This window comes from Xiphophorus couchianus, chromosome 6 (genome assembly GCF_001444195.1).
Source record: "Xiphophorus couchianus chromosome 6, X_couchianus-1.0, whole genome shotgun sequence".
Taxonomy (NCBI): Eukaryota; Metazoa; Chordata; class Actinopteri; order Cyprinodontiformes; family Poeciliidae; genus Xiphophorus; species Xiphophorus couchianus.
In genome coordinates, this window is record NC_040233.1 from 18,184,156 (window position 1) to 18,207,992 (window position 23,837).

General features: G+C 36.6%; 1 protein-coding gene and 1 long non-coding RNA gene across 3 annotated transcripts; both read left to right on the plus strand.

The window, feature by feature from the left end:
* Positions 1-11,323: 11,323 nt before the first annotated feature.
* On the plus strand, positions 11,324-13,428 carry aqp1a.1 (aquaporin 1a (Colton blood group), tandem duplicate 1). Its single transcript, XM_028020448.1, has 4 exons — positions 11,324-11,774; positions 12,204-12,365; positions 12,535-12,615; positions 12,844-13,428. Exons 1-4 carry the CDS (start codon positions 11,412-11,414, stop codon positions 13,021-13,023), a joined length of 786 nt encoding a protein of 261 aa, XP_027876249.1. The 5' UTR covers positions 11,324-11,411; the 3' UTR covers positions 13,024-13,428.
* Positions 13,429-17,870: 4,442 nt separating this feature from the next.
* LOC114146433 (uncharacterized) lies at positions 17,871-23,601 on the plus strand. 2 transcript variants are annotated; one of them, XR_003595897.1, is made up of 4 exons: positions 18,544-18,921; positions 20,587-20,683; positions 22,970-23,093; positions 23,257-23,601. It is a non-coding gene; the product is annotated as an uncharacterized LOC114146433 (long non-coding RNA). The 2 variants fall into 2 exon arrangements; XR_003595896.1 differs by having other exon boundaries at positions 17,871-18,921; positions 20,587-23,093.
* The last annotated feature ends 236 nt before the right edge of the window (positions 23,602-23,837 follow it).

The window sequence follows — 23,837 nt, forward strand, 5'->3', positions numbered from 1 at the left end:
CATATAGTAGAAACAGTAAGATGTTTGCATGCAAGTTTTATCTTGAATGAAATAACAGGCTGAAACCTGACTTGTTTTAAGGTAGAAATACTTTAATTACTGAAATGACATGGATTTAAAGGGTTGTAATAACATAATGCCACAGTTCTGATGTATTGCAAATTATAACATTTATTTTAAAATAAAAAAAAACATTTTGACTGATAAAGGCTTCTCTGCAATTTACAACCCAATATTCTCACTGATACAAATCAGTGCATTTACCGTCACACCCACACACCAGCACTGACAAGCTAGCACAATGTTGGAAGATTTTGTCAAAATAGGAGTTTTACATGTAAATAAAGTTTAGTATACCATGCAGATGCAAAACCTTTATCTTTATATTTTAAGAGACATAAAAATATACATTTACAATATACATTGTTTCCACATATAAAAATAACATACATTGTTGTTGTGTCAGCATGTAGTATTTGAAGATGATTTACATGACCAAGCTGTAAATGGAATGAGCTATACAATTTTATTTCCAAACTCTGAAATGCATCTGTATCTCCCTCCTCTGCTCTGATACCTCTAAATTAATTACATAGCACCCAATTGCCTTTAGAAGTTAAATATTATTTACATGTTATATATTCCCACTGTAACTCCAACTGACCTGTGAAAGTCTCAGATGTTTTCTAGAGGACATCTGTGGACAGTTGTGTAGAAGTTTAAAGCAGCTTTAGATTATAAAACAATATCTTAAGCTTTGGACAGTTCACACTGTCCAATCCATTATCTAGAGTGGAAAGGGTATGGCACCCTGGAAAGCCTGGCAAGAAATGACTTTGCTCCTAAACAGACAGGAGAGCCAAGAAAGGAATTAACAAGATAGATAGGATAAAGGCCCATGATTCTCCTGGAGGAATTTTAGAAATTCACATCTCAAATGGCAGAAATTGTTGACAGACCAAATGTGATATGTGATAAGAAGAGTTTTATTGTTGAGAATGGGTCAATAAAAGTCTGTTTATAATTTGTCACAAGCCATGCAGAGGACACTTGAGGTGAAATACGATCAAAACCTTCTGGCCTACCATCACAATGTTATGTGTGGATAGAAACAAACACTGCAAAACACTCCTTTTTCATTCCCATATTATGCTGTGGAAATTCAATTTAGTAAGAGTTTATGAGAAGATGAATAGAGCTAAATATTGCGCAATCAAAGCATAGTAGAGGCTAACGACGCTGGGTTGGACTTCATCTTCAATCAGGATATCAAACATATACATACAGCTGCACTTAACTGAATTAGTTCAAATCTTATTCATGTGTTAGAATGCCCTATTTAAAGTCTGAGCTTAGAGCCAATTGAGAATCTGCAGGAAGACCTATGAATTGATATTCAAAGATGCTTTCCTGTATGAGCTTGAGCTATTTTGCAAATCAAAAAAGTGTAAAATTCAGTTTTTAGATGTGTAGAACTGAAAAAAAGACCTTTAATGACTGTCATCTGTAATTTTAGCACCAGGTGGTTCTACAAAGTGTTAATTCAGGGTGGCTACATATAATAAGTCACATTTCTATTTGTAAATTAAAAAAATAAATGGTGAATTTTCTTCGGTGGAAACGTCATTTCTCTATACATTGGAGAAGCATGCAAATCTACAAAAAAACCCTGATTTTTCATGTGAAAGCACTCTTATACACTGACTCTGTCAGCCCTTCAGTGAACGGCTGACTAGCAAAATAGCAGTGGGGTGGGGGGAAATAACCTGTCACATTGATTTAAGTTGACAAGATGATTGACAGTAAAACATGTCCCAGAGGATAAGAAGCAGACAAACAGGCTAACTCATGCTTCCTGCTTTGGGGCTGTAAATCAAACAAGTGGGTGTAGATGCAGCTGAAATTACCTGCTTATAGGAAATATAATGGAAAAGGAAGGGCACTGAGTTTTTACTTGGTAGACCTCAACCTCCTGGGTAGTCTTTCTTCTAAAAACGTAGGCAACATTTGTAGATATCCTGGCCCTTTTTCAAAACAATACTGCAAGGAAATGGTGATCTCCTCTGTGTCCAGTGGATCCACACAGACTGTGCTGCACTGTCTTGGTCAGATGTAAAGGGAAATGAAGAGAAAGTCAAAGAAAGGAAAGGAGAGAACTGTAAATAAAACATATAGCAATAAGGCCTGCACATGGTGCCAAAATAGAACAAGACCTACATTATATACCTGACAAGAATGTAATTAAAAACTCAATTTCCAATACTCTCAATAAGCAGTTCAGAGCAAATAATGTAACATATTGGATGAGAGCCAGGGATGAGCTTCTTTCAAGTACAAAGTTATCAGTTTCAGTTATCGGTTATCAGTTTCCACTCCACATTTTATTATTTTACAAACATGTTTTCAGACCAAAATAGCACATTACTATAAAGACCAAATAAAACCCACAACTGCCTTAGGAAAAAAACCGGAAGAAAAAAGAGAAGGATTTGTTATACAGGATATTGTTGATTTTACTATCTGTGAAATCAGCATGCAAAACGTTTTTATTATCTGTTAAAACAAATCTAAAAGAAACAAAAATCACCATTTGTGCCAATTAAATCAGTACAGAGCTCAGCTTTTACACTATAGAAATCATCCTAGTTTGTCTTATTTTACCATTTGAAAGAAGTTAAGATGTTTTGTAATGGATGTAATATAATTTGTCTGCAATGTTTGTTTTTATCTTTGTTGGGGTTTTTTGGGGGAGGGGCGGTTGTAATTCATTAGATACAAAGTTAAGCAGTATGTGCTTTATTTGAACTGCAATACTTCTGAAATGCTGGATCTGCTGTCATGGCATCACAAACCGCTGGTTGAGTCCTTGAGAAATGTTTTTGTATGAGTTTTGTAGAGGTCGGGCAGCACAAGAAAAAGGTTTTACACTAGTAATAAACAGGCAGGAATGCAGGAGCCTCACTTAACTGAGAGGATCTCACACTGATAATAGCCCTTCTGCTTGTGTTTGCGAATCTACTCACTAAACCAAACTAACCAAAGACTTCAAACTGATTCAATGCAAACAATTCACTTTCTAAAAGAAGGAGAAAAATAACTTTTTTATATAATGCACATCAGTCTGTAAATTTGAAGAGCAGAGGTTGATTTTATTTATCAATCTTGAAATCTCTACAAAGAATAATTTGTTAAAATTTAAAGAGCCTCAGATATGAACCAGATAAGAGCCTCAGATGACAAGATAAGATACTACGATAGTGTCGCAACTGCTATAAAGCTGTGTATAAGTGAAGAGTTCACGTGTCAGAAAAGAATTTATGTGATTTGTCCGTAATGTGAAGAGACGAGTTTTAATCTGTTTCGGCAGCCATTTTAGGTAAAATTCTAAAAGTTTTAATCACAGATGGTTTTACTGTTTAAAAAGTGAGCAGTTTATGGAGAGAGAAAATTACTTGTAAATTGTATGCCATAGAATCTAAAACCTGGAAAGACATTAAATCTTTCCATTATTTAAGTCTTGTGTGTGATGTCATATGATGTCATGGCTTTGTCGTGAACAACAAAACAGCTGCTAATTTTTTTGAGTGTTTCTTTTAAATGTTTTGTTCATCCAATAAAATGATGAGAACTGATGCAAAGTGTTTATTACCACAAGGAATGCTTCCTTTGATGGTAAAACATTTTGTGGCCAGGCCATAATTAGATAACTTTGAGCAATTAGTAAAAGGGTCCAGAACTGTCCAAAGCTGTTTCATGGGTCACTTGGTTTCTCTGTTGTCTCTGCTCTACAGTCTTAAATTCTTCATTCTGTTTGCTCAGCATGCAGTATTCCCATCAAATGCTCAGTGTGTTTCAGTCTACGATGTCCCTGCAAAACTGAAGCAATACAGGAGGAAAACTGTGACAGACCAAAATGTTAAGGGTAAAAAAAATAAAGCAAATAATTATTCTATTTAATGTTTTCCTTTAATTGATTCTAGTTATTGTCCTGTTTATTTTTCATTGTCTTGCCTTCACTATAAATATCTGTAGATTAAATTTTTCTTGATTTATTTCTTTGAAAAGTGATCTGCCTGTGTCTCCCCCCTTCCAAAAAGGTAAATTTACACACAAGCAGCTGCAGCAGTTCAAGAATGGAGACAATGGGGAACTGCTGGGGAAGCAATTCACTGACTGAACTAATTGAGAACACAGAATGTGGTGCGGAAACAGAAGCAGCATAGCTTTAAGCTCGGGAACTGAAATGTTGGATGAAACAAGACCATTGCTTTTATTACCAATTTTCATTTGTCAGATGGCAAGATGAAAAACATACATTTGCACACACAGTCATAGTATACAGTGTCATGTATACTATGACAGTATACATGGTGTTTTTTTGTTTGACCATTTGCATAGGAATTCAACTGAATGTCCCATTGGTGTTCTGCAAAATGTATATAGTGTGGCTGTGTTGCACATCTGAATTAAAACTCGAAGCTTTAAATGAAGCTTTGGCCAGTACAACAGTTGCTTACCAAGGAGACACTACAAGATAATTAGATAAATAGACTGATTCCAAAGAGGTCACGGTGCAGCACTTTTTACATTTACATCAGGTTGAACAGGAAACAGTTTATGTATTATGCATTCTAGGTCACATTTCTAGGTACTTAGTTAGGTATTCAGCAATTTTTTTGTCACTAATTATACTTTTAACTCAGCTATTCTAATTGTCTGGTTCAACTTGTGACATCTTTGTGGAAAAGGGAAAATCTAATTGTTAACAAATGCGTACCTATAAATAACATTAAAGCAATTCTACTGTTTTTGTGCTTTCATACATGACTGTTTCATAGACTAAAATACTTTACAAATAATACAAAAGGTACATTCCTGGCTGAGATATTTTTTTCCCAGGTCTTTTGCTAAATGTTTCAGGACAAAAAAACATTGATATCACGACCAAAGTATTTCTTACCCAGATACATTTAGAAGCTAGTGTACACCTTAAGTTCACCAGAGTGAAACATATAAAAGGTTTCAGAACATCCACTCCTACCATCTTCTGACATAAATAACACCCTTTGAGCTTCAAACTGTACTTATACTTTGTGCCCTTTTAAAAAACCTTTCACATTCTTTTAATACTTTTTTGACCATCTCACATTTAAGTCTGAGTTAAGGTCCTTTTATAATTCTGTGTGCCTGATTGGTATTATACAGAGAAAATAAACTGTGAGATAAAGAGTGGATAAATAAATACGACTTATCCTATGTGGGATTCCTGAAATACCAAAAGCTCTATAAATTTACTATTTTTTACATTTGCTATGTTCCACTGTAGGCAAAAATGTGCCATATGAGGATTCATGCTTTAAATTTCTTTTTGCTGTAACAATTGTGGTAAAAATTAAAGAATAAGACTGTACTTACTGCAGTCACGTAAATACAGCTGGGTAAATATAGCTTTAAAATGAACTTATGTGGGATTCCAATTATTTATTTTAAGGCTTTATTTTGCTGACTTACATTTGGTCTTTCACAAACAGTTAATCACAAAATTATTCTTACTTCTGGCAGAATTAAACTTAAACTTTTCTTTAAACCAAGAAGATCGTCTTATATAGGAAATGTGTCACAAATGCCTTTACTATTTTATTTTTCAGCAATAATATATTAACCTTTTCATTCTATGCATGATAATTCTTTTTCTTTAAATCCCCACATACCTTATCTCCTAGGCTCACTGGTTTGCCCACTGCTATGGGAATACAGTGCTTTCAGAAATACCTGTGAACAAATACATCAACCGTGGTGCTGGTTGCCTACGGAGCATGAAAATATTGAGTAACAACATTCCTGATGAAGTGTTCCTGACCCCAACTTGGACAAAACTTGATAATCTTGCCACTTATTGCTACCATTGCTATTCATTCTCATTTGCCACCATTCCCCACCATTTTCTCTGAATCCTTGTCTCAGCAGGGAATTTTGTACACACACATGCACACACACACCCCTTACTATAAGTTGCACTGCACTGTGTAAATCAAAATTAGACAGTGTCTCCTCCAGATAGATGAAATAAATTTTCTAATTGTACATTAGAAACTCTTTCTTCAATTATATTTCCAAGTACGAGAGCAATATTTTATGGGGAAAAAACTTACATTTTCAAAAGCACATCCAATATGTCTGAAAATCTTCAACAAATGTTTTATAAAATATTAATTTTCTCACAAGCCATCGGGCCATAGCTAATGTTACCAGGTCTCATCTGTCTGCAAAGCTCCAGCTGTCTATTCCCCTGAGAGCAGCTCATTTAAAGTCAAGTTTGACAGAGTGCAGCACAGATCCAAATCCCATTTGACTTTCCCGTTGGTTCTCTGAACTCATCTTCACTCCTCTGGCTAGGTTGGAACATGCCAAACTTTTACCGCTCCTGCATACACAAATGTTATTTAAGGCTTCAGTGATAACTCTATTTCTCAGTGTCTGCAGGCCACTCCTGTTCTGAAATGTTATGTTTTGGTTCTTGTCTGGGAGGCCCAGAACAGAATGAGCACTGGATATTATCGAGTAGAGGAATTGGGCAAATAAATTATCCTTTATGGATATTTATCTAGTTCTGATTTTGATGCTCAACTCTCCCAGCAAAACAATAGATGTGTCAGCTGTACATCATACACTGTACCCTAATTAATTGACCAAATAGTACTACATATTCCTATGCTTACATACTAATAAAAATAATTATCAGTATATCTACTGGTCATCAGATCTGAGGTTTATGGCCGTTTTCAAAACTTTTTGGAATTCAAACAGATTTCTCCTATTTCCTCAAATCTAAACCTCTAAACAAATAAAGATATGAAGGGAAAACAGCTTTGTTTGTGTGCCACATTTTTCAAATTTCTTTCGTCTGACACACGTTTGTCATACTGGAGAAAGAACAAGGATATCCTTTGTAAAGTTCAGTTTATCATTGCATTCCAGATTTGATAAACTCTCATTGGAAATCTTAGGTGTCTGACTGCTGTGTTCACAGTTTAACAGTCGAGGTGTTTGAAGCTAATTTAACTCCTCTGTTTGACACTCTCACCCTCCTCATAAGGTTCAGTTCACGTTTTTTTCCAGTTGAGAACCAAAGCTCGTTGCTCCAGAGCAAACCGATAGACTTTGTTTGAAGACACCATCTGCAAAAAACAAGGACAAGACATGACAATACAAACCAAACATTATCCTGTCTATAAACACACTCTCCTTATGAGAGAGAACTGTCAAGGAGAAGCTATTGTAGAGTCCATCCAGCCTGGACACTGGAACAAGCTCTACAGAATTATTACCTTGAAGGGATGGCTTGGGTTACTTGAAAATAAATTCTGTCAAGTTATTGTTTTAATAATTTCTCATTTAATTTCAATTAATGACATCTTAGGATGCCATTAACAATCTGTGTGGTTAACAATTTCTAAAAGAACTGCCAAAAGGGATAGTTTGCAATTTCCTTTGAGGGAGTCAAATCATTGTCAGAGCATGAAAATCAACTAGTCAGAGGAATCTCCAGCTCCAGCTCATTTTAGTGACTAAACCTGGTCAGACTTTACGTGTTGTGCTATAAGGCAATATTACTAGATATTACTAATCTGTTTGTTCACAATTCACCATAATTAACACAGCTGCTGGCTTTTCAATTACAGTTTTACTATGTTGAAGTTATATTTACAATTCCAGATCTAGAAATTGTCTCTGCAAATTTAAGGAGTAAGTAACCTAGTAATGGAAGCATTTAAAATTATGACTTGAGCTAAAGGCTGCAGATCCTACTAAGACAGCTTACTCCAGGCTAATCACATGCATCATGGTGTTACTGATGAATGCATTACCGCCATGGTCAGTGAACCAACGTTTGAGAGTGGGCAGATACCAAGTCCTATTGGAAAATTAAATCAGCTTCTAGAAGGAAGCTTGAAGTACACTAAAAGTCACTTAATACATTTTACAATGGCTGCATTGACTGTCAACTTCCAAAAACATAGTGAATCAACCAGCAGCTGACAATGCACCCAAAATCTTCACTGACAGTGGAAGCTTCACACTAGAGTTCAGGCAACATGGATCATGTGCCTCTTCCTCAAGGCTCTGGGATCTTGACTTCTAAATGAAATGCAAACTTTATTATCATCTGAAAATGAGGACCACTGAGCAACAGTTAAGTTCTTTTTCTTCTTGTGCAAAGTAAGATGGCTCTGACATTGTCTCGGGTTCAGAAGTGGTTTGGCACAGGGAATAAGTCATCTGTAGCTCACAGGAGCCTCAGCCCACTCCTTGAGAAGCTCCCCCAAATTCTTCACTAGAGTTGAACTGCTGTTATTTCTATTGCTGATGCACCTTTTTCAACCCTACTTTTTCTTTCCACTCAGCTTTCTTCAAATATACTTAGGTACACTAGGTATACTAGGAACAGAACTCTGTGAACAACTAGCTTCTTTAGTGATTACATTTTGGGACCTCTGTCAAGTCAGCAGTATCCTCCATGATCCACCCAAGAAACCATTTAGAGGATCTAAGTGTCTGACTCTTTATTTAGGGTTTTAATTTTCTTTAAACGATAATTATTAAAATCATAAGATGTAAAGGAATGAAATATTCCAGTCTAGATGTAATATATCTATATAATATATGCTTGACTTCAGAAATGAGTGAAAAAAAAATGATGAAAAGATGTAGTTGTATGTTACATTCAATGTGGAAATATGAAAGATTTCTTTTCATGTATTTTTAGGTCTCAACAAATCTGATGTCTAAACAGATTATTGTTAAGGTCATTGTTATCCACAATGGTTATATGCCAAGAATCTGAACATTTTCAGTTTGAGCTGTTTGGAACAACTAAAGTCACATATGATAAGGGATTTAGATGACTAACTGTTAGCCTTCCACCACTCTGAGAATTTATTGCCGTCTTTTATAAATGTACTTTGAAATGACATCTTTTTGAAGCAGGTAAGTAAACCTATACTGATAATGACTTCACCTCACTTCAAAAATATGTGAATTTCAATATCTATATGATACTGCAGAGTAGGTTTTCCAGGTCGATGAGCACTGACAGGGTTGTCAGTAGTAAACTGATTTCAAATGAGCAGATGCTGAATGTAACTATTATGAAGACTGAGACATCTTCCTAAAGCCAGACAAAAACATATATTTCTATAGAAATTCTTTTGAGTAAGAAACAGAAAGCTGCTGATACATGGACATATCTGCAATGATTCATTGCTCTGCGGGAAATCTTGAAGCAAGTTTTCATCTCTGTCACTGTCAAGTGAGATTAGGTAATAATTAAAATGTTATATATATTTTTAAGGATGGGCGACTTCCCTTTTCTCATTTTGATGTTGCACAGAGAAAAATTTAAATAAATCACAAGATTAATTTAGCTCATAAAAACAGATAAAAATATCAAAGAAAAAAGCTGAACAGTTAAACACTGAGATATTAAAAACATTAAATTATGAACAGAGACATACGATGTAATGTTAGGAACACCATGCAAAAAAAAAAAAAAAAAAAGATTCGGGTAGGTGACCTTGTGAGAATTTGCTTTAGAATATTTGGTGGCCAGCTGAGAAGATCCATGCTTTGGGTTTCTATTTGCTACAATGGGTCCATGAGTTTGGGGTCAGCTGCAACAGACAGCTCTGTTCACAGGGTTGATGATTCACTGCTTGCTCAACACTACAACTAATAACTATGTAGAGAACATCCTTTCAGTTAATGAATTACTGTGGCTACATTCATTCGAGATAAAGAACAAAACATATTGTGGAACATACAAAAATATTTTTGATTGTTCGATGTAGATTTGCTTTACGAAAGTATTGATAACCCCTGAACTTTTACACATTTTGTCAATGAATAATGAATTTTATTGCGACTTGATAGACTGTGATATCCATCCATCCATCCATTTTCTGTTCACCCTTGTCCCTAATGGGGTCGGGAGGGTTGCTGGTGCCCATCTCCAGCTACGTTCCGGGCGAGAGGCGGGGTACACCCTGGACAGGTCGCCAGTCTGTCGCAGGGCATAGACTGTGATAGACCAACAAATCTATCACAGTCATACCTGCAGAGTGGAAAGAAAATGATAAATGGTTCTCATTGGAAACAAGCAAGTTAACCACTATAATGGAAAAGGGACAGAGATTCCCATCTCAGGTGGAAGAATTTGTCAGCAGAACAGCTATTAGTAATCTACTCCACATATCTGGCCTTTCTGGAAGAGTGGGAAGATTGTTGAACAGAAAACGAAATCCATAATAAGTCTTGTTTGAAGTTTGCCACAAGCCTTAAAGAGGGCACAGCAAACATGGGGAAGAAAATGCTTTATTGAGAAGATGAAAATTGTGGCCCGCATGAAAAAGACTGTGGCAACACTCTGCCTGAGCAAACCACTCCTGAAAAATATGCAAGTCAGGAGTTGTAAAAGAAATTAATAAATAAACACCACTTATCATTTCCTTCCTCTTCGCTGTTATGTCCTACTTTTTGATCTTAATGAAACACATTTAAGTTTGTGGTTTTAACATTACAATATGTGAAATAATTCAAGGTGTATGAATGCTTCTACAAGGCACTGTAATTGCTTCTAATTAGCTATTACTTGCTGAAAAGCTAAACATTTAAAAAGTTATAATAAATCTTTTAAAGATAAATTTTAGAACACAATAAGTCTAATTGATAATAATGGCATTATTTTTCCTGTCTTTGTCTCAGAATGTGCCCCCCAAACAGGGGATGTAAGACATTATTTGGGTGGTCTTGTGAAAGTGTCTGCTCTGGGAGGAAGGGTGAGACCTAAATGTCAGATAGGGAGTTGTCTGTATTTTATCTGACTCCTCCGTATGTGCTGTCAGTGGCCCTTACTGTTAGTAAATGACAACATTATGTATTGGAGTCATTTCACAGATAAAGCACACAAATAAGGAAGTCAAAATAGACTTGAAATCCTCAAAATGTGTCATAATTAAAGCAAACTTTATTACTTAGAGCTCTCAGTGAGAAGCTCTGCTGTAGCTTGACATGGGTGTATCAAAGGAAATTTTACCTTTGGATACAGTTATTTAAAGACACAGCTCTATTACTCACAAAAGTCCAAAGACCAGAGAGGGGTCCAAAGAGAGTCTGTAGGGAGAGGGAGGAAGCAGAGGGAGGGATGTGAGAGACCAGTCTTTAGTCTTCTCATTAATTCAGTGTGGCCCTCTCTTTCAGTTTTTTTTTTTTTTTTAACCCGCCCACCAACCATTATCAGCACTCAGACCTTATATATGCAGCCTGTTTGCAGTTGTTTGTGAGTTTAACTACTCAGACCTTGCAGAAGACCAGCTTCAACTTAAACCCTAAACAGCCAGTCCTCATCCGCTACCATGCGAGAGTTCAAGAGTAAGGAGTTCTGGAGGGCCGTTTTGGCTGAACTGGTTGGCATGACCCTCTTCATTTTCCTCAGCATCTCCACAGCTATCGGGAACAAGAACAACACTGCCCCAGACCAGGAGGTGAAGGTGTCACTGGCATTTGGACTTGCGATTGCAACTCTAGCCCAGAGTTTAGGCCACATCAGCGGAGCCCACCTGAACCCTGCAGTGACCCTCGGGATGCTTGCAAGCTGCCAGATCAGTGTATTTAAGGCAGTTATGTACATTGTGGCGCAAATGCTTGGCTCAGCTCTGGCCAGTGGCATTGTGTATGGAACACGTCCAAATGAAACGGCTGCACTGGGGCTGAACTCTGTAAGTATTTATTTTGATAATTCTCCAAAAAAAAAGATATATATCCACATTTAATTTCAGCATGTTGTAGCTTTCATAAGGCTGAACTGAAACTGTTTACCTTGTCCTCTTCCTTAGAAGACATGAGATATCGTTAAAACAAGTGGACAGCTGCAAGAAATTTAAAGTGAACATATGCAAAATTAACACTTTGAGTTAAGTGCTTTTGGAAGCTTGGGTTTTACAGACAGAAACATATCCGTGAGCAGCGCTGAAAAACATAACTTCTCTGTTGATAACTTCTAACGAAATCGAATTCTGTTTCTCTGCCAAGTTACTGTCAAAGTGTCAGGACAATCCCAGCAAACTGCTAAATGAGAAACTGGGAGGAGGGATGGGAAACTATCCATCTAAATAAAACCAACTGTTGTTCTGTTTTTACCCTCACAGCTTAATGGTGTTACCCCCAGCCAAGGCGTAGGCATAGAACTCCTGGCGACGTTCCAGCTCGTGCTGTGTGTCATTGCAGTCACTGATAAAAGGCGGCGTGATGTCACCGGCTCGGCACCCCTGGCCATTGGCCTCTCGGTCTGCCTGGGACACTTGGCAGCTGTGAGTTTATCCTCAAAAACATTGCAAGGTTTATCCAGCAAAGGTGCACCATGTTTCAGTGTGGTGAACCAGCAGTAAACATGGCAAAGCTCTCAAAGACCATAAATTTTACAGCTTGCTTTAGTCGATATCCTTCGTCCCAGAAGATAATATTAATTTGTGATTGCAGATCAGCTACACAGGCTGTGGCATCAACCCAGCCCGTTCCTTTGGTCCAGCTTTGATCCTGAATGATTTCACAGACCACTGGGTAAGTCAGTGGGTAAAACACTCAAGCATTTTATGCACACCTCACAACTCTGCACACATTATGTCTCAATGTTAAGAATCTTAATTGCTTCCTAAAAGCAAGTTAGTTAATTATAGCTAAAAAAGTGCATCAATAATTCAGTATAAGTCACTACCAAAAGGAAAGCTTCTTTGCTCACCAGGATTCTGTGTTATTTGCGGTTTGACTGATCAGTGTTGTCTGTTCCAGGTGTACTGGGTGGGTCCGATGTGTGGTGGCGTGGCTGCGGCTCTCATTTACGATTTCTTGCTGTCGCCCAAATTTGACGACTTCCCAGACCGCATGAAGGTGCTGGTGAGTGGACCAGTCGGGGACTATGATGTCACCGGAGGCAACGATACGACCACCGTGGAGATGACATCTAAATAGCTACACACACTTAACCCCAATGTACATGTCTATACTATTGTAAAAAGATATAAAATATAAAACAGAAAAGCTCTTTAGTGTATTTTAGCATTTTTGTGTTATTTTAATTACCAACATGGGGCTTTCTTCTACGGGTCATTTAGTGTCACCTTCTAATTCACTTTTTTTGTCGACCCAGTGCAAACTTTTCATCCAAACTGCTGCTTAAGTGTGCACTGAGGACTGAAATCCTAACAAAGCAGTTTGGACAATCTTTTGTTTCCTTATCAGTATTGTATGTTGAGCCATTTTGTACATTTCTATATTTCTGTATCACTTCTTATTGCTGACAGATAAGATGCTGTGTGTGCACTCAAATGTTTCACTTTTATAAGTAAAATAAAAATAAAAAAACACTTATAATGAGCAGTTTTAATTGTTTGCATATTTATTAATGGTTTAATAGAAAATAAAGTAGACTTTTTTTTTTTTAAGTTGTCACTATAAAAACTCTCAACCATTTATAAATGGAAAGTTGAAGGTTTCATTAAAACACAACCAATACCTCAATTCAGTGCAACGCAAAACATTTTAGGTTGGAGGTGACTGCTAAACACATGGTAACCGAAAGCTATTCCAATAAGAAGCAGGTTGTTAACTTATTCTTAGACAATTTTGCAACAGATCTTCTAAATTTAGCTTATGACCAATAAGCCGAAAGAGAAAAATAAAAAAATGAACATACATTCATTTTACCTTTCCCTGAAATTCTATGTAAAGCATCAAAATGTTTCTTTGTTGGAAAATTTAAGCAAATTTTCCATGAGTTCAGAGCAGCTCACACTCTGAGCTGCTCTGAAGCTCAGAGTGTGAAACCAAAGGAATGAAGATTAAAAAAAAAACCTCCACAGCATGATAGCCCAAGATAAGACTGAGGTAAAGGTCATATTCTTCAGAGATAAAATAAAATATAGCTGGCAGACAATACTTGGTCAAAAAGAAACATCATTGTTTTTCATGAAAATATGGATTGATCAAATTATCAAATTACTTTTTTATGCACCCGTAAAGAAATCTGGTGGCAGAGTTGTGAAAGCTTAGTTGAAATTAATGGTCGGAGGTTCTCAAATAGTAATGGTTAAACAAAGAAGAGGTGTGATGAGATTTTGCGGCATATTACAATATCCCAAGATTTCCCCTAAAAATGAAGTCTTTAGATAAATTATCATTTATCATTTAACCAAACCATCATTTATACGTGTAAATAAACAATCTGCAGCGCAAGTTAGTCAAAACTATACATGGACACCTCAAATTTTACACCATAAAGGTTTTAACACAGCTCTCCACATCTGTGCATGCCTCGCTGACAACCAAGTGCTGCATTTTTCTTTTGTAGCTCAGCTGATTGACCACATATGACTAAGAGACACAGTTTCACTACTGGGTTTTAGGGGGCGATGATGAGCTGGATTGTTAATTTCCAACTGAGAAGGACAGAATAAGAAAAGGACTGAAAAGAAATAGTAAAGTTATTTCTTGTTAGAATATTAATTTCACTTGTGTTGTTGTTGTTCCGGACAAATAAATTAATCATTCTGGGAAACAACAGGGCTCTCCTTATTTCTCTTCTGTTTGTGTTTTTTTCCCCTTCTGCTCGTGAACTGACCCATTATCTCTTTATCTGTTATGTCTTTGTGTGACTTTCTAACAGGAAGTAATGTCCTGCTCTCAGTGTGCTCAGTAAGCACAGTCACAGAAACCTGGCTACACATAGGTGTCAATGGAAAGATGCTAGTAAGTGGTAACAAATGAATAAATCAGTCTCACATAGACTCCATGATAGAGTGCATAGAGAGGTATGAAGTGCACCTTAAGTTGGATAATATGTTCATACTTAGTTATTTGCATTTAAAACTGAACCACAATCTCAAGAATAATCCTGTTTTACTTTGTGTGTGTTCAACACTCATTTGTGGAAGCTACAAGTTAAGCTCCAACCTTTTATAGGACATGTGTGGGAATACATAGAATTTAGATGAAATTTTACCAAACTGCAAAATTGTTACTTAAAAAAACTGCTCTTTACTAATGATTAAAGCTACCACTTTACTGCAACTTCTGCTACTTTCCCAAAGGTTCAGCCTACAAACAATACTAGGATTGTTTAAACTTTTGGTAAATTATAAGCCTCAGAAATAAAGTTGGTTCCATTTTTGCTCTCATTTTGTAGTAAAAATGGAAGCAGTTTTTGAATTGCACAGTTTGTTGACAATGTTCATACAAACTGCTCATTTAGCAAAAGCACTTCATTACAACAGCACCAAAGAAGCTCCAACCACTTTTAAATTATTAATGCTAGGAGTATTTTGCCCCATAGGAAAAAAACAAAAAAACAAGGACAGGCAAGATACATACTCAAAGTATTCTGACTAATAGCTTTGAGTATATATGCATGTAGATGCATAGATACATCTATGCATGTATGCATGTAAATGCATAGATGCTATGCATAGATTGCTATACATCTATGCTATGCATAGATGCTATCCATAGATTGCATAGCATAGATGCTATGTTGCATCTACTTTGAAGTCTCCTTTCAAGGGCTATTTCTAAGTTATGTAAATAGTCTGAACTAAGTTTAAACATCTCAAAATCAAACCTGAGCCTGATTTATTAGATATTCTTTAAACCACTGCCTAACATTTATGAATCATTCACTCTATTTGTAAAAATATAAAATGGAGTAAGTTTGATGTTTGTTTTTTGGCACAAGGATGACCTTGTTTGTCAATGGTAAAACCCTTAAACGTAAATGAAAAAAAAAAAAAAAAACAATAAAACTTTCATTTTGTCCCAAAACATTTTGTACTATCTAATGTTGTGGGCAAAAACAATTATCTTCATATTTGTAACTATAATAAAAAAAATTAAAAACTATAATAAACTGGATCTTGTTGTAACAGCTGCATAGAAATCACATTTCCATTTCCAAGATACAATGAAAAGCAGATGAATGCTCCACACTTAATGCTTCAACAAAGCCAAAATGTTTGCAACAACTGACATTTGTTACTCCAAAAAACTAAAAGTGATGCTCCCTTGTATTGACATTTAAAGAAAATAGAAGATGAAAGAAGGACATGTATGACTGGGTAACATTCCCTTTCCTTTCAGAAGCAAAAGGGCGCCATGCTTGGATAGCTTTGCCCATTCTATTGCTGTCTCATTAATGTCTGCCTGTTTTCCTTCACACCCTTCAGGAAGGCAATTACATGCTTGGTTTGTGACAACCCATACAAGTGGATGCCTTTTCCCTGGGCTGAACTATTCTATTATTTATGTTCTTATTTTTAAAAGTAAGAAGAAAAGCTGAAGAATATAGGTTAATTGACTTGGTTCCCAAAATGGCTCGTAGAAATCTGCTCCTCACTGACCAATCATCTGTTTTTATGGTTGTGTTGGCTTCTCATAACCTAAACCATGACACCCTGCTTTTAACCAAAGAGCTTACACATTTTTCCTTTTCTTTACCTTGTTAAATGCTCTTAAACTGTTTTCATTTCCTGCAGTTTGAAGATATAAAATGTTGTACACAGAAAAAGTTAATGTGGAAATTAAACCATAAACCTCAATATATTAAGGGAAGATTAACAACAAGAACCTCAGTCAGAAAAGCAGCCAAGAGACTTTTGCTGCGAATGTGAATCTGTTGATTGGACAACTTTTAGTCGAGTCCTCCACAGAGCTGGTGTTTATGGTAAAAGGTAACAGTAATTTTATTTATATAGCACATTTTCAGCAACAAGGCAATACAAAGTGCTTTACATGAATTAAGAGGAAATACAAACAAAATAACAAACCAAAGGAAAGAGCAAAAGAAGAAACAGCTAATAATGTTGATCCAAAGTAAATAAACTAGATACTCATATTCAGGGTTGGTAGATAAGTATAAGTAAGTATTCTCTGGTCTAATTCCTTTTCTGGTTTAGAAGAATAGGAGCTTAAAAAGTAGTTGCTAAGATAGTTTTTCTGGGTTCCAAGTTCTAATCCCTGTTCTGGGTTGCCAAATACAGTAAGTAAGTAAGTAAGTATCCTCTGGACTTCTGGTTTGCTAGATAAGTGTAAGTAAGTAATCTCTGGATACTCCTATTCAGGGTTGGTAGATAAGTATAAATAAGTAAGTTTCCTCTGGTCTAATTCCTTTTCTGGGTTGGGAGAATAGGAGTCTAAAAAGTAGTTGCTAAGGTAGTTTTTCTGGATTCCAAGTTCTAATCCCTGTTGTGAAAGCCAACTCAACCACAGAGAAAACATGTGGTCAGATTAAATCAAAACTTCCTCGCTTCTGCTTTTCTTCAAAAGGGACAGTTAAAGGACAAGTTAAAGTTACAGATGGATTGGTTAGGAACTTTGTATTGGCTCAGAGGTTCACCTTCCAACAGGACAATGACCCTGAATATTATGCCAGAGGTACAATCAAATGATTGAGATCAAAGTATAAATACGTTAGAATGGCCCGGTCAAAGTGGAAAAGGTGTGAAAGTCTATCTTTATATAATCGTTCCACTCAATAAGAGTAAGCTTAAGCTGTTTTTCAAATAAGAAAGAGCAAAAATCTAACCCCTTAAATGCAAATTTCACTTTTTAATTGCAAAGCTGGTAGAGATGATCCAAAGGATTTGCAGCAGTAGCTGCAGCAAATAGTGGCTCTACAAAATATTGACTGAGGCAAACTGAATGAAAATGTTTGCCACACTCTTCAGATACTGTCAAAACTTTGAAAACCAAGTACTTCTTTCACAAAAACAAATAAATGTTTTTGGTTGTACTGTGATAAAATGTGAAAAATATGTATGTCTTTCAGAGGCACTAAATGAATAAAAGTTTAACTTTAGGCCCATCTTGAATTAATCTAAGTTTGGAGATACCTTCAGCATACCATATAATATTTGATAAGCATTTCCTTCTACTTTCTACTTTCCACAGGTGTAAAAAACTTTTCTTCCATTGTTTGAGAATACTGTTTGCTGAAGCTGCTTATCAATTGATTGATCTATCTTTATTGCTCTGTTTCCACCTTTGCATATCTCGTGTTCTTTAAATTCATCTGTGTTGAAACATGAAGCCGAAGCCAATTGGTCCGCAATAAAGGCACTAATAAATAAACAAATAAATAACAGGGAAAAGTGGGATGAAAGCTCTGATTGTTTTTATTATAGGCATGTCGTGTGATTCATAATCATGTCACTTTCTGCAGTACACGTTCCAGGAGGCAACTTTCTAGGGATTCACGCCAATACTGTGACTGGGCCTTTACTGTTTTGTATTGACACTGCCTGGTTTCAAGGAAGTGGCACTTTTCTTAGAATTTTAGCATTCATTTTCAAAGAGCCTGGGTCCTTCAGCTCCTCCTCTCAGATTTTTACATTTCATAAGAGGAAAAAGTCCTATAATTTTTATATGTTTTTTTCAAATTTAATGACCGGTTTGAATACTATCCACTGTTGTGATAGAACTAAATCTTCAGAGGTTTTGGTGAATGATCTGTGAATGAATGCAAGCGCTGTCTTTTACAAGAGTACTTGATGTCATCATGGGTGGTAACAGACCATTAACAGTTCTGCAAAAAATGTGATGGAAATAAGTGATAGCTAGATAATATGTGATCAGAGCCTTATTTAAGGAAAACTGCACACACACAAAGTCAGTAGCTTGGCTTTTTCTGAACAGAACACCTGAAAGCAGTACTGAGCTCTCTGGCCTCGAATTGCACAAACTCCTGACCTGGACTCTGGATTACCAGCAGCAAATGGATATAATGAACACCACTATGTAGTGTGACACATAGATTTCTCATCATGCTATTCTAACATATTTTCATCCATTTCAGCATATGGAAGGCACATCATTAAAATTGTAAGTATCATTTTACATTGCTTGACAGAAAGCATTCACTTTGATTATTCATTTCTCGTTTGTCCACTTCTGCCTTGTTTAATTACTTAAAAATATTCCCAATCTATAGCTACAGTATATCACGTTCAAAACATTTTGTGCATCTGCAAGAGTTGATTTAGACTCGCGAATCGTATTTTTATTATCTGAAATTGGCAGGGTATGAAAATTATGGATGAGTGCAGGGTGAGGACACGATGAGGTGCTCCTACTGGCAAAAAGATCAAAGTCAATTTTAATAAGCTCTGAAATTCTTCCCTTAACCAGAGAGAGGTTCTCACCAAGTTAGATGAAAGCCACCCTTCGGACTAATCGATTAGCTGGGAAAGGTTCATGCAAAGCTTAACCAGAAAAAGTTGTTTCTGTCATTGTTCGTTGTGATTTGTATCAATAACCATGCAGTGCTTCTAAACCATATTTGTTTAAAACTTTGATTAAAAGCAAATAAAAAATAGTGGTTTAACAAACAAATATGTCAAAATTAAGGTTTTTGTAGAGTTAGACACTCAATACAATTTAAACCCTCTGAAGCAGAAGATCAGGTTTCTTCTTCAAGAGTCATTCTTATTAATTTGCCATAATTTTGTCAGCAAAGGCCAAATCCATTGTTGTTTCAAAGTGGTGGCAGACAGAATAGCTCTTTTATTTTCTTTCTTGGCCAGAAAACAACTGTTTGCAAATAACATTCTGTGTCTTCACTGGCTGCCCAGGCTGCCAATAAAACAATGAGACCATATGCAGTGGAGACTTTATTCGTGTCCCCTCTGCCCCTCCATCACACGGTGCCACTCACATGAACTGTCCTCATTCTCACTCCCATATTGATTTTACTGCATTTATATTCATTTTAAGACAGGTCTCATTTATGCTGAAGAGATGGTAACACTGATATAAACAACCATTTATGTAGAAGAATGACACCCCCCAGCATGATGCTGTTACCACCATATGTCAACTGTGTAGATAGTTTTTTCAGGTTGATGTCAATTTTCTGTTACATTAGAAAAAAATAATCTGGAAGTTAAAGTAGAACTCAGAACCAACAGCAGAACCACAACAATATAGCAGGAGAAAGCAAACGTCCAAAATACTCCTAATATAGCCATCCAGACGAGGATATTGTTTAGAAAAAGAGAGATATTCTTGTTGGCAGATCAAATACAAGCTATGAGTGTGCATTACACGGGAAACTTAGTCACCCACTTAATCTCAGCAGGTATTAGGGGAGACTATATAACACAGGTGTCACCCATTTCCAAATTAGGCAACAGAAAACCTGTTCAGAGGACACTTTTTTTTTTAAGTGCTTGTGACACCAAGCGCCCCAAGTGATGCGACATCCTGGGCAGGCAGCCAGCCAACCAGCCACCCAAACTACAATTGACTATGAAATAGCAAAACTTAAACCTACTCAATTTTATGCTATCACAAAACTAAAGCATTTTCAAGCAGACTTATAAATGACCGTTTATCTAAAAATAGAAGGACAAGATAAAGCAGAGCACAATTCAGAGATGTGCAACAAAATACTCAAGTTAGAGCCTGTTTGTAGGAAAAGGAAAAGTAGACATGCAATGCTGTGTCGGCAAAGGTGATGCTTTAAAAGGTTTCTCATTCTTTTCTCAGGAAGGAAGACAGGAAGTGGCATGGCCCTTTACCCCACAGGTTCTTTTGCGCAGAAAGGCAGAGCAGGAGTCTGGTTTCCTTGTCATGCATTCAAAAGGTCATATTTTCTTTCCAGCGGTAAATGACTGATGTTGGCCTCAATGCAGTCAGCATGGCACAACATATGCTTAAAAATAGAATTTGAGCTATAAGGACAGAAAAAAAAACCTTTGACAAGACTTTAAGCATGAACTGAGATTGTCAAGATGCCTTTTTGGAGTCAAGAATGATTGAAAATGTTTATTCTCAATAGAGAAAATATTTGAAGTTTGTTGAAATTGCAAGAAATAAATGACGACTGCAAAGCTTTTGCATCTTCTAACAGAGATCAATCTTCTCTGCCTTCTTTGAAAAGCCTTTTAGCCTTGATAAAAAGCTAATAAATCTAATAAAGGGGGCAACTCCTCAGCATCTATGTACACCTAGAATTGCGTACAGTTTTCACAAAAGGTTCTGTTTTGGTGATAGGAGAATCAGACCATGAGATGTTCTTTAACACATCCTACACATTCTCAATGGGATTTATTTTCTGGGCTCTATTGTGGACAGTCAGTGTGTGAAAGCAGTGTCTCGTGGTTTCTGAACAACTCTTTCACAATTCAAGCCCACTAAATCCTGGCATTGTCTGCTAAAGTGAGATGGTTGCTTAAGACGTGAGAAGCTGCTCACTGAGTTACTTAGTGTTATTTAACTTGCTGCCAGCTGCTCTGAATCACTGCAGTACTTTTCCAATTAAAGTCTCCTACCTACTAGTGCAGTCAAGGTTTTTAACTTTTTTTAATCCTTACAATATGTTTTGCTATTAACTCAAAAGAACACCCAGATAAAATCATTAGTTGTGTATTAAACTCTTTTTTTTTCTTTTAATTCTAATCTACAAGGTTAACGAGTAATAACAACAGTTTAGTTTGGTTTTACATAAGCTGTGAATAATAGTAAAATGCATCTCAGCCTTGAGCTAAACTGGAAAAGTACTGAACAGAGCATGAGAAACAAAGGACAGGTTCTGAAATGCAAATGCCTTGACTTTCCTGATCAGGTAGAGTTTTTCTAGTTGGGCTGGATGAGGGCAGGTCAGTGTTACACACAGTGTCCGGTTGCAGGTACAACCAAATTTAGTGCCTCTGTGCACTTTGACACGCAAATGTCACATAAGGTCTGCTGGTTAAACATTTTCTAAGTTTCCATGTGCAAGATTAAAATGTGAAGCTTTTCTGGTGAAGAATAGAATTTAAACACAGAAATTTGTACAAAAGGGTGAGGTAAAGGGTGGATGTGATCAAAATCTAGAGTTATGGCCTACATGTATTCTACGTTTGGATGAAAATTAAAATGGCATGTCACCATGAGAACACCATGCCCTCAGTGAAACATGGTGGTGGCAGCATAATGCTGTAGGGATGGTACTTTGGCAGGAACATCTGACAAAGGAATTATTCCTTAATAAAGATAAATGACAAATGTTTCAGTCTAGATAAATAAAGATGGCAGAGATGTGCACCAAATGGCAGAGTGGGGCTTAATACAGATTTACACCACACTATTCAGATTACAATAACATGTATCCTTTCCTTTCACTTCAAAATCTTTGCTACTTTGTGTTGGCCTAGCATATAGAACCCTCTAAGAAACAATAAAATTCGTGGATTTACCTTGACAAAATGTGGGAAAGTTCAATGGATGCGATTATTTTTCAGGGAGACGGTAAGAGATAAAACTGGGATTGCTTAGTGGAGCTCATTTGAATCCTTGCATTAACTTGAATCTGCTTATGACTGGCAGGGACAATGTCCTCGGAGCCTGGTGCTACATGGATAGAGCAGATGGTGGGTGCAGTAGCTGGCAGGGCCTTTGTGTATGGTCTTATTCTAGAAACAAACACATTTGCTTGGTGTTAACAAGCAACAAGTGAATCCAATTTTTCAGACTCATGCTTTTTCTGATAAATTACATTTAATGCTTGGACTGGGTGGAATTTGGGGATAATGCAGTCAGTCTAATCTGGTTATGTGGAAGGGTCGTGTTGTAGCATTTAAGACTGCCTTACTTGCTGACAACTGGTGATTTACTAATAACTGTGAATTATTGAGGTCTGTACTTGTGTGCAGCAGAGGCAGGCCTTCTTTTATCAAAGACTTTCATAGGATGAAAGCATGTGCTGACCTCTGCAGTAACTTATGTAGTGAATCAGGCAGATAAATAAAGTCAATTCGTTGCAGGCTTTGCACCACTGGTGCTTAATCTGTTAGGTTTTTTTTCTATGCATCTCATGAAGTCCAAGAAAACATCCAGATCACAACTGACTTTGATAAAAGAACCCATTGACATTTTTTTTCTTTCTTAGATGGAGTCAGTCCATGTGAAGATTTTGACTTAAGAGTCCCACCTGCATTGATAAAATTTAGTATCTTGACAGGAACATGCCTCTAATCATTGGGCTCCCTGCAGGGGTGGGACGCCTTATTGAGGTGAGTTAATCAAAACATTCCTTCATTTCCCTAGTCATTAATTTAGCAGATGATTCCTCCATTTCACAGAGGCCTCGTACAATAGATTGACTTGGTATGCTCTGGCTGATGTGCAGCCAGGAAAGCAAGAGATGTTCTCTGCTGATATACTGTATGTTTGCAGATCAACAAGGCAGGAAGCGGAATCAACTCATCTCTGTCCTTTGGCCCAGTAGTTCATTGTGCTGAAAATGAGAACTAGCAAGCTATTTCATTTGTACATATTGGATGTGCCTGTCCTGTTGTTTGGTTTTTCAGGTGTACTGGAAAGAGCTGCTGAGGGATACACATCTGTATAATTACCTGCTGTCAACTGAAGATGAGCTCTTCTGTTCTATCTGTGTTACAATACAGAAAAAATAATCTGAACCATTTCTAGAGCATGCTAAGTGTATAATGTGGTAAAAAAGAGCTGGTCTGAGAGGCAGAAATATGGACAAAAAAGTAGCAAATAAAATATTTCTCCCCATATTGTTTTTTTGTCTCTTTTATGCACAAAACATACCTACATTGACACAAGTATTCATTCTATTTTAAAGGTTTTTATTTTGCTAAACTGCAAACCTCAGTGGAGATTCTAAGATTTTATGTGAAAGAACAACACAAAATAGTGCCTGATTGTGAAGCGAGAAGAAAATGATACTTTTTTGTTTTTACCAAGAAATATTTTTAAAAAGTGTGGCATTCATTTATTTTCACCCTCGT